The sequence below is a fragment of the Strongylocentrotus purpuratus genome, unplaced genomic scaffold, assembly GCF_000002235.5.
Source record: "Strongylocentrotus purpuratus isolate Spur 01 unplaced genomic scaffold, Spur_5.0 spur5_scaffold_19, whole genome shotgun sequence".
Lineage (NCBI taxonomy): Eukaryota > Metazoa > Echinodermata > Echinoidea > Camarodonta > Strongylocentrotidae > Strongylocentrotus > Strongylocentrotus purpuratus.
In genome coordinates, this window is record NW_022145604.1 from 21,778,928 (window position 1) to 21,790,106 (window position 11,179).

General features: G+C 37.7%; 2 protein-coding genes across 3 annotated transcripts in view; both read left to right on the forward strand.

Annotated features, from left to right (window-relative positions):
• Positions 1-956, forward strand: part of LOC584001 (mediator of RNA polymerase II transcription subunit 12) — a 43,423-nt gene extending 42,467 nt beyond the window's left edge. For both annotated transcript variants that reach the window (XM_030990576.1, XM_030990577.1), the window contains exon 18: positions 305-956. In XM_030990576.1, the coding sequence (XP_030846436.1) occupies positions 305-928 (624 nt within the window). In that variant the 3' untranslated portion in view covers positions 929-956. The remainder of the gene's footprint in view (positions 1-304) is intronic.
• Positions 928-8,472, forward strand: LOC115926111 (RNA-binding protein 33-like). Its single transcript, XM_030990578.1, has 4 exons — positions 928-1,093; positions 2,073-2,256; positions 3,556-3,644; positions 4,092-8,472. Exons 1-4 carry the CDS (start codon positions 1,041-1,043, stop codon positions 4,132-4,134), a joined length of 369 nt encoding a protein of 122 aa, XP_030846438.1. The 5' UTR covers positions 928-1,040; the 3' UTR covers positions 4,135-8,472.
• Positions 8,473-11,179: the final 2,707 nt, after the last annotated feature.

Here is an 11,179-nt window from a genome sequence, read left to right on the forward strand (position 1 = left end):
AGGATTGGGCAATCTCCCAGGCGGGGAAGAGGGTGCATGTACTCCACCTTTTGGTACAGGGTCTATGGATTGCAGTAGACTGTGTTGCCTATGTAGCCTAATACAGTCCTGACACACAGTTACATCTAACAAGGATGTGTACCTGCAAACTGTTATGAATTTGCTTCTATGGGAAATATGACAGGACAAAGTGCTCCCAAGGATTTAAGACCGGATAAGGAGAGTTTTTTTTGGTAGTATAGTTTGTTGTTTGTATGTGGAATAACTTTTTGAAATGATTAATTTCTTCATATTATATACTCAGGGTCAACAACAAACAGGGGGTCTAGTCAGAGGTCAATTCAGAGGCAGAGGTCGCGGTCAGCCGCGAGGACGAGGTCGAAGAGGATCACCAAATCAACCCAGTTTCATGCCCCCGCCCCAGCAGCAGCAGCAGCAGCAAGGATTCCAGCAGCAAGACTCGTTCCAGCAAGGACCATCCCCCAACCAACCACTGCCTCCAGGTCCCCACCAAGGATATCATCAGGGACCAGAGACACCCCATCCTGGAGGCCAGCAGTTCCACCAGGATGGGCCACCCCAGGATAGGACAGTGGTCATGCACCCGGACTTCCATCAAGGGAACAACAGAGGGGGTGGTAGGCCGTACAGGGGAGGACAGAGAGGTAGAGGTGCCATGCGGGGTGCCCCACAAGGAAGGGGCAACATGCGGGGGAGGGGGGCGATGAGGGGGAACGCTGGAAGAGGTCACGACCCCTCTGGTAGAGGTATGATGAGAGGGAGAGGCAACATGCAAGGACAGAGAGGCGGCATGCCAGGACAAAGAGGGGTATGGAACCCCAGAGAGGGGGCATGCAAGGACCGAGGGGTGGAATGCAGGCACAGATGGGGGGTATGCCAGGCAGCCCAAGGGGTAATCGTGGTATGAGAGGAGGAAGGGGCAACCTACAGAGAGGGCGAGGACGGGTAATAGAGGGGGAAGGGGTGGGGTACACAATAGACTTGCATCACCCCAACAGCAGCAGCCTCAACACCAGAATATGCAATATCATGAGGAGATGCAGTCACCGCCTGTGCAAAGAACAATTATCAGGTAAATTCAGTCAATTAAGAAATGAAGAGAGAGAGAAAGTTGGGAAGAAAAAAATAGATTTGTTATTTTTTTATATAATGACCCAGAAATTCCTATTTTGGTTAGTTGACTATTTTTTCAATCTAGCAATGATCAATACATGGGATTCATGTGCTGATATGTAATGCGATGTCTTTTTTTCGAACAAATTATTTAGAATGTGGTTCATTTTCAGTATTTTGCTGTGGCACCAAAGTGCTCTCTTAGGTTTAATGTGTGAATAATTTGTTTACAGTCACTATAAACCGTGCAAAAATAGTGCAACAAAAGGCATAATGCACGCTGCATGTAATTCAATGGATGTTTACGAGAAGTTGCACCATGCAATGCACAGTTTGTTTACGAGGCCACTGCTGTCGTGATCGTCTGTGTGCACACTGTATTAATTGTTATGAAGCCTGCAGGTTAACAGTGTTATCGCCTTCCTAAGTTTGATTGCCGACCCATTTTATGAAACAAATAATAAACAGGTTGTCGTTCATGAAGTTATGGCGATGCAGCGCTATTCTGGTATTCACAATGGCACAAAATACACCCGGCTATGCCTCGTGAATTTTATTGCACCATAGTGAAAACCCTCATGCGCTGCATCGACCATAACACACTCACACCTGTGTATTATTTGTATACTATCAATCAAGCTACACTACCCATGTTTTACTGTTTTTTTTTTCTTTTGCCTCTCTCTTTGCTCCCTCTCTCTGTCTCTCAACCTTTATCTCCCTCCCATCTCGTCTCCCTTCTCTCTCTCTTTCTCTCTCTCTCTCTCTCTCTCTCTCTATCTCTCTCTCTCTCTCTCTCTCTCTCTCTATATATATATATATACATACATTCATCTTTATCTCTCCCTCCCTCCCCCCCCCCCTCTCTCTCTCTCTCCCCCCCCCCCCCCCCCCCCCCCCCATCTCTCTCTCTCTCTCTCTCTCTCTACCACTTTCAGAGGAGGAGATGCACCTCCCCCTGGTCCAGCCCCCATCAAGCAGAGGACAGTCATACCTCCGGGAGGCCAGCAGCAGCAACCCATGTTCAGTAACCAGGGTACCTCTGTGGCCATCCTTGGATTGTCAACGTCTACCTCCAAGGAGAGGATCGGTAACCTGCTTCGGTCCGTCGGTCCCATTATGGTAAGTTGGCAATAATAATAATAGTTCCTTCTTATATAGCGCATTTCAGGATCGCAGGCCCTCTCAAAGCGCTTTACAGATGGTCTTTGTAGACAGGTTCTTTTAGTACATGGTTCAATGAGAAGCCATTTTCAAGGGAAACAACAAATGTGGCCTTTGTAGACAGGTGGTCTTTGTAGACAGGTGGTCACTAAAGCAGGTTTGACTGTATTATTACCCCGGTCATCGGATTCAGACTCACCTGCACACAACGTATTCACATTCTCCACTTCCTTGGGAGGCATTCCAGCCAGGCATCAATTTTGATAGCGCACACTTGCTCATCTAACCAAATTAACTTTCGCATCCTACAGGGTACCCATTCAACACACCACACCCCTTCACCTATGCCGTTTGAACTCCCGCTTCTGCCTCTCTCTCTCTCTCTCTCTCTCCTCCTGCAAGTTTATCTAGCTTACAAGACTTTTTGATCCAAGTTTTGTAAAAATAGAAAGAAAAAAAGATCATCTTGCATAATAAGAATAATGGCAATAACACTGGATACTTTGATGTTGCTCATATCCAATGCACAGTACCCGGGGGGGGGGGGGGGGGGGGGGGGGGGGGGGGTCACAAAGATCCTAAGTCGAACTTAAAGTAAAGACCAGTATTGGAAACGCCCAAATTTCAAAAAATGAAATGGAAGCTCTTTATTACCAATCATGTGAAAGAATATGTTTTGACTAATATGATAAAAATTTTGCTGGGAAACCACCTACTAATTGATATATTTGGTAAATTAGTTTATCTATTGGACTGTGAGAGATAAACGCACGTGTCGTGCACGTGTGCTTAGTCCCATATACATCTTTCTGTGTACAGTGCTTGTAACTTTACAAAGACTGGGCCAAATTTCTTATCATTTTGATGATTCCAGAACCTTGCAGTACACACCAATACTTATATGCTAGATGATCAACCTTTTCTGATCGATTCCACAATGTTTCTTTCACAATGCTATCGCATGACCATATCTGGTCTTTATCTTTAACGCTAAGTTGGACTTAAACATTATGGAGAGCCATTAGTAGTCTGAAAATAAAATATGTTCAAAAGCGAAAATTTTAGACTTTTCATAAATTCCACATCAAGAACATGAAATCTCCTTGATAAAAGAAAACATGAATGAATATAACTTTTACAAAATATTTTCAAAGATGCTAACAGCTTTCCATAATTGTTTAGTCCAACTTAGAGTTAATTTCGACTTAGTATCTTTGTGAAACACCCCCCTGTTTTATTATCTTGTGCATATTCTAGTACCTGAAGGTGAATCAACAGCAGCGGAAGGCCACGGCTGGATACACCAATCCAGAACATGCTCATATCTTCCAGCAGAGATTCCATAGGTCAGTCAGTGTAGCTTCCACTCATCAATAATAATGATCATAAAAATGTCTCACAAGAATTCAGACAGTCATTTAAAAACATGGACATTGGTAATAATTTTACTAATATGTTACAGTTCTTGCATCAAATCAATGCAGTAAAACTTAGTTATTTAATTAGATAAATGCTTTCTTTCTTAATGGGCAATTATGAAGCAGGAAGCCTGAAACCTTAATCAAAGATGTATAAGCCAGTAAGCCTACTAACAAACCCACCAAACTATCCTTGTATGAATTAATGAAAAAGTAGCCCCAGAAAAAAGAGCCCCAGAAATGGAGAAAAAAAGCCCAAGAAAGTTGAAAAAGCAGCCCCAGAAAATTTCCCAAAAAATTTGAAATGGAGCCCCCAAAATGAAAAATATAATTTTTTCCTGTGACCGTTCAATATTGTTCTTACATTTTGAACAGGCAAATGATTGACCTTGCGCACATCAATGTATCCTTGGTATAAGTTTGACAGCACTGCATAACAACTCGCTCCGATTCCAACCAGATGGCGATGATTCTCCCATCACAAGATATCAAGGTTGACAATGTTTGTCCGTTTGACAGAACGGCATCACTGTTCACTCCAGTTCCAGAGAAAAGCCACACGGAATGGCAGACAACCAGATGGCGACGATTCTCCCATCGCAAGATATCAAGGTTGACAATGTTTGTCCGTTAGACAGAAGAAGCTCCAACCCATGGTATTTGATATTGTCTGTATCCTCCAGCATCATTCATTCTGCTCATTGTTGTGAAATTGTCCTCTACAAAATGACTATCCTTGAAAGCAGTACATTGTATTTAATATCAGTGTTGTACCTTGATGTGTGGATCTGATGTAGCTGTGCCCTGTATATTTATTTATCATTGATAATTGCTGCATTGTCTGTTCAAATGCAAACATCATTATGTGGGAAACCTTTTATTGCATGGTGAAATGGGTGTGTGTGGTTGTGTGTATATATGTATGCATGTTCTTTCCAAATATGATCTCGTATCATTTTGTAAGGAGCTGTCTTGGAAGGGGCCCATGGAAGCTCCAAACAGTTACAAAAGGAGAAACAGAAAGAACCTTGACCTTTGACCTGAACATTAGAAATGTGCAAAGAGATTCCATCCATTGTCTACTACTACAATGCACACAACAGAAGAATGAGAAGCAAATTTGCACAAGGAGTTCTGTTTATTGACATGTACTTCAAAGGTCTAAATGTGGCTGTCATTTTTTAGTGGAGGAAATCTCATAGAATACCACCACTAATGACATCCCTAATGAATCGATACGAAAGGAATCGACAGTGATCGCAAACTTTTCACTTGCTTCCCGACTGTGTTTTTCATCAAGGACATCAATATGAAATTACCAGGAACAGTTTCTGCCAGTTGGCGACAATGAGTGACCATCGGAGATCTCCAAGTCTTACCCTCACCTTGGACGCCGCGAGCCTCTGAACTGATGAACATTCACACGAAGAGGCTGATAATAATAATAATAAAAATGGTACTTATAAAGCGCTTACCATCAAAGTCTCTAAGCGATCAATCCGACCTATGTGTTCTGTACATAATAAATTGATCTGAGCGAGAACTTTGCAGTGATTTCAAACTCCCTTAACTACCCTGCAGCATGGTTGTATCTCATCAGTAGCATCAAGGTGACAGGAACAGCTTCTGCAACGATCATGGTCTTCAGAGCTCTTCAAGTCTCATCCTCAAGATAGTACAGTTTTGGTTGCAGCTAGCTTCTGATCAACAGCTGTAAGCAGAGGCTGGCGATCATGTTGATTCGCTCAAGTATCATCCGTTAGAGACATCATCATGACAGAGCATCATCTCATTCCTGCATTGTACACTGCTGAGCAACTTGGCGTCTCACAAAAGCCATCCATCTACAGTGCAGTTCATCCTACATGGAGAAGACCGCATCTTTCAGAATCAAAGTCAACACATCTCTGCATCAACTTGTTCACTTGAAGGCCCATGTCTGTAATCAATTACTACAGTGAAATGTATTGTATGTGCCAAGCAACTCGCATCTCCTGAGACCATTTTATATGCAGTTCATCAAGCACGCCAAAGGCCACACGACAATGACCGAAGCCTGTACTTCTCTGCATCTTTCGCCATGTGTAATCCATTTGTCGGTGCTAGCAGAGTGACCAACACAGTTAATGACATGTGTCATTGTTGAGTTACTCTGCTGTTCATAAAGGGAAACATGTCAGTATTGCTCAATGAGAAAGTGTAAACTCAAGCCTCTCGCAAGGAAAATGCATATATGTTGCCTCAAGATGGGTGCTACTGCTAACCACCCAAAGAAACTCCTTGTGTATACATTATCAAGTATGGGAATGAATGACGCTCACATTGCCCATCCCCATGTTCTGCAGGAGCTGTTGTTCTAATCCATATGTGAACAGCTTCACCGCACTTCTCGTAGTAGCAGCATTGTGAACCTCTGTAGATGAAGCCTGATCAAGGTACATCCTTGCCCATGGTAGAGTTTGGGAAGGATGCTGCCATATGTGGTAGGATCCATCTTGCACTAAATTGTACCACATGCTCTTTATGATGAGTGGATTGTGCAATGAAGCCCCTTTAACATATTACCCAAATCACCTGAATAATGACTACCCAAAGATGAGATTCGTGTATCCAGATGGCATCCTACAATGTGCAAAGTTTCATCTTTCCTTGTGAAGAATTTAATTGAACTGAAAAGACTTTAATCTTTAAACTTGATTATAAGGATTAAAACAGAAGATTAACTTCCTTAGGAAGTTAGGAAAAACTTGCTTAAGAAGAAGTTGGAATATAGAAAATCTAAAAAAATCATTATTCCCTGTATATCAGTATTGACGTTCGACCATCCAGATGCGATTACGCTTCTGGGTTATTTTTTAATAATTTTGCCAGTCTTTCCTTGTTCTATGAAGCAAAGTCAGTTGGAAATTTGTCGAGACTGAGTATCACCAATCGGATTCAACTCAATTTATTTCATTTGTAAATTTGTCTCAAAAATTTCAATTGCAATTTAACTCAATAAGATTTAGTATTTTAAATGTTTCTTTTAATCTACAATCAGTTATCAGTTTTACAAACAAAACATTCTACAAACAACCAACTATTAAAGATTTACATCCTAATATTGAGATTGTTGATAAACAATTGTCAGTCAACTCATGAAACAGGGAGTATTTCCCAAGAAATTGTCTTTATTTAAAAGAGATACAGAATCACATTGTTTCTGCTCATTGCAAAACTTTCCCAAATTTGTACATGCTCTTTATACACTGTCCTATTTTTGTGATGTACAGTAACTTTAGTTGTTCCATTGGGTTATGAATTTTACAAATCTGAAATCACTCAAAGCATTCAAATAAACTTTTAACAACATTTACAATGACTAAAGTTACTGCTGTCAATAGATTTCTGTCTAATGATAGTTCAGAAATACAACTAATCCCATGTTCTTTAATATCCTTTTGCAACAAATATCCGACATATCTAAGACATAAAAATCCCTTGCAGTGGTGTTGTTAATAGCAAAGTGAAATGCATCTTAGTCTTTAAGACATTTAAAAATGAGAGACTTATTTCAATTACATGTTAGCAACTAGCAAGTCAGGCAATACACACATTTTAGGATGTTGTGTTTTATTCAACAATGGCTGTATCAAATCTTAAACATCTTGAAATAAATTGTATGCATAAAAAAACATATGGCACCATCATTCATATTCATAGTTTACATTACAAGAGAAATTGCAGGTGCCATTATCAATCATAACATATACTAATTGACAACATTTCCAGTAGAGATGCAGATCTAACATTGAAATAGTTTATAATTTTTAATCTGTAACAAAACATATTCATATCTTTTACTTTAAAAGGGTTACTTTATAAAATAACAGATTTTGTTGGACCTATCAGTAAGTTGAAAAATAGTGTTGAGCAAAAACTCCAAAACATTTTAATACAAAAAGATAATCTTGATACTCAAATACTCAAATGAATGTTATAATATTCACATATTTGATTCACACATAAGATATAGTAGTCACCCCCCCCCCCCCAAGTAGAATCTGATAATCTGAAAGATTGGTGAATAATGCCATTGCTTTGATTTCAAGTGGTGATAGGGAAAGGCTGACAAAATACTTAAAAACTGTCAAGATTGTAGGGACATGTTTAATGCAATTTTGCCCTTTGTTTTATTACAACTATATTGGCAGACAGTTACCGGTGAGAAAAGAATGTAAACATAGTAGTTATTCCTTTATGGAGCATATCTATGCAATTGACAGGGAGCTAAACATCAACCTTGATTAAAACCTGTAGTACTTACTGCTTGATCTTTGTAGGAATTCACTTTTATTTTAATACTGATGTTTCCGTTTCTTACTAATGCTTCTGTAGTGTTTTAAAGGTATTATAGAATACAGAATTTAACATGGCACTGTAGTTGATAGGCAATATTTCCAGCAAATAAGTGGTGAATACCTTATAACTTTTTCATCGGCTCACACTAAACAGTTGAGTCTGCATATTTATATTTATGATTTTGCTTTTGCATTCTTAATTTTTGTGTAGTTAGCATCAAATCTTTATCTCTACTAAACTTGAAAAATCAAACTGACTTTAAACGTCACTTAGAATTATATTGTATTTCAATGGGCCAGTTCACTAGATCAGATCCTTTTTAGATATTGGCCATAGGATCAAAGGTTGAGGTCACTAAGTGATATTAATATTCGATCTTAAAGTATACCAATCACCAAAACATGTTTTTCTCTTGGTAATATGGGATTCCATTTTGCAATTACTGTAGTCAAACTACATGTATGAGCTTCAAATATTTCTTCTACAGATAAATATTGCTCTTAAAATACACTCCCAGTGAGCTGTCAATTGTCTTGTTGAGTAGAATAGGTTGCTTAGCTTATTAAACAATTCATCTATGGTACAATATTCCTTGAAAAGACATTTTAACCGTTCATTGTAGATTAAATGATTACAAATGAAGAGAGATCATGATTTGAAGTAAATAGCATGAATTCGACAACCATATTAATAGTAATAATAAAAATAACAGTGGGTTCTTGTAAAGCGCTCATGCCAGTCAGATTCGACCCTCCTGGTACAGAAAGTTTTTTTTTTTTTGTAAAGGCAAACAAAAATTTATAAAGGGAGGGATTTTATATTGAAGCATCATCTCATTGAAGATTAATGGTAACTTATTTGCTTATTTGATTTTATGTCAATACACAGATAAAAATAGTTCAATCATTAACTTTTCTCTTGTCTGTAGGGCGATACCGTGAACATAAATTTTGTATTGATGGTCAAATTTTTGTAAATATTAACATTGGGTTTTTTTCAAGGAAATTTCCAAAAATGTTTAAGTGTAAAAAGTGGCCAATTTATTTCATATTTTCTTATTACTTGAGGTGAATAATGCATGTCAGCCCTTCTCAAAGTGAAGGTTCAAGTATATCATCATTTCAGTTTAGTCCGTACGAAAGCAAATTCTACCATTTCTGAAGGTTTGGGTCAAGAGATTGTAAGGATCAAATATAGGGCATCAAGAATTTGATATTCATAATCGATAAAAGGCTAAGAAGGTTTTTTTTTCAAAACCTCATTCTTTTAAGAAGATACAGGCTCACAAATTATATGTTTCAAATTGTAAAGTGCAAAGTTTTTAAGTACAGTATCTATGAAAATCAAATCATGATCTCTTCTTGTTTTTAGGCAAAAACTAGTTGAACTAGTTTACTCTTTTACTTGATATTTTGTTTCTCAATGTAATTAAGTAAATATTAAGAGGATGTTTGAGAAGATACAATTTTATGATTGTATTCAAATAATATCTCTTTAGGATTAGAGTAGACAAATTTTGATTGTTACTCTCCAATTAATTGTTGCTTATATATTTGTATAAATTCTATTTTAGCAGAAATTAGCACACTTGAATGGTTTTGGACTATAAACTACTTTTTGTGTGGTCTTAATTTCCCAAATGTTGCTAAGGAGATATACTGTTTACCGGTATATTTTTTTACAGTTGAATATTTGTACAGCTCATTATCTTTGGTGAATTGGCTGTAGTATAATGATTTATATATCGCTGTACATATTTGTTAGTGGCTAGTTCTAAGGCTCATTTACATTTTGTAAATAGGGGATTTCCCCTGTCATAGGAGAGGGTAAGCACGTGATATGTCAGGCATGACTTCACACAAGATGATAAATAGTCTATAAATAGCTTTCTGCATTTTAAAAATATAATGCATAGTTATAACATTTAAGCATTTTCTTGCAAGATGTTGATAAGTAATCATGATGTACATTGTTCAAAGTTTGAATGTTTGTTTTAATGCTTGATATTGTTGAAGGATTATGAAATTGATTATGTCACTATTAAAATATTCACATGCTTGTGAATTCAAACCAGAACATTTATCTATTCAACTACTGTTTGAAATGTCAAATATCTTAATTTTACTTCGAAGTTGTCAAATCTTGTTGTTTTTCCTTTCATATTTTTCACTATATTGTCCATTTTTTGACAAAGGTCAATGTTATTTTTTTACCACAATAGTGCTAGTGTCAAAAGCTCATCTAATACCGTGATAATCTTTTGAGATTGGCAAGCAGCAGTATTATTTTTTTCACGGCTACGCCTTTCTAATGTGCCTGAATTCTTTAGCAGGTAATGAAGTGAATGCAAATTTAAAAGTTTGAAAATTGCTAATGTGTGTGAAAAAAACAGTGATTGTAAATTGATGCTAAACCTACCCATTTATTCATTTTTCAGCATGTTAGCATCTTTTTAAGGATTTTACTGTTTATTAAAATCCAGGAAGCAAATGGTATCACCATTAATGGTAGCGTAACAAAAATGTACAAAGTGTGTACAGATAATATTTGCTCTTTCTGCTTATACATCTGGTAAATTTTTAGAGATCTGAATCAGATATCGTCAAGCCAAACTACAAGATTGTCTGTTCAAAGACTCAAGGGCATTAACTGTGTACAGTCAAACCTGCTTTAGTGACCACCTGTCTACAAAGACCACATATTTTGTTTCCCTAGAAAATGGTTTCTCATTGAAACATGTACTAAAGGAACATGTCTACAAAGACCACTTTTTGAGTGGTCACTATAGACAGGTTTAACTGTATTACAGTAAATGATTTAATGCCCTCTAGCTGTGAACGGACAAAATTTGCCTGATTGTCCTGAAAAGAAGCTTTAACCCCTTGACTACTGAATCATCTTATTCCCATAGACTTAACACAGGGACCACCAGGTTCCAGTAAGCAATGGGGTAATATGATTGACATAATGATGTGATAAGTCTAGTGGGTTGCGAAAGAAAGTCTTAAGTTCTAAGTAACAAACAACAATTAGCATATTATAATTGGTTTCTACAAGGTTTTCATAAGTGTGGGGGTGGATGTGTGTGTGTGTGTATGTAAATTGAAAAGTTGATCGTACAG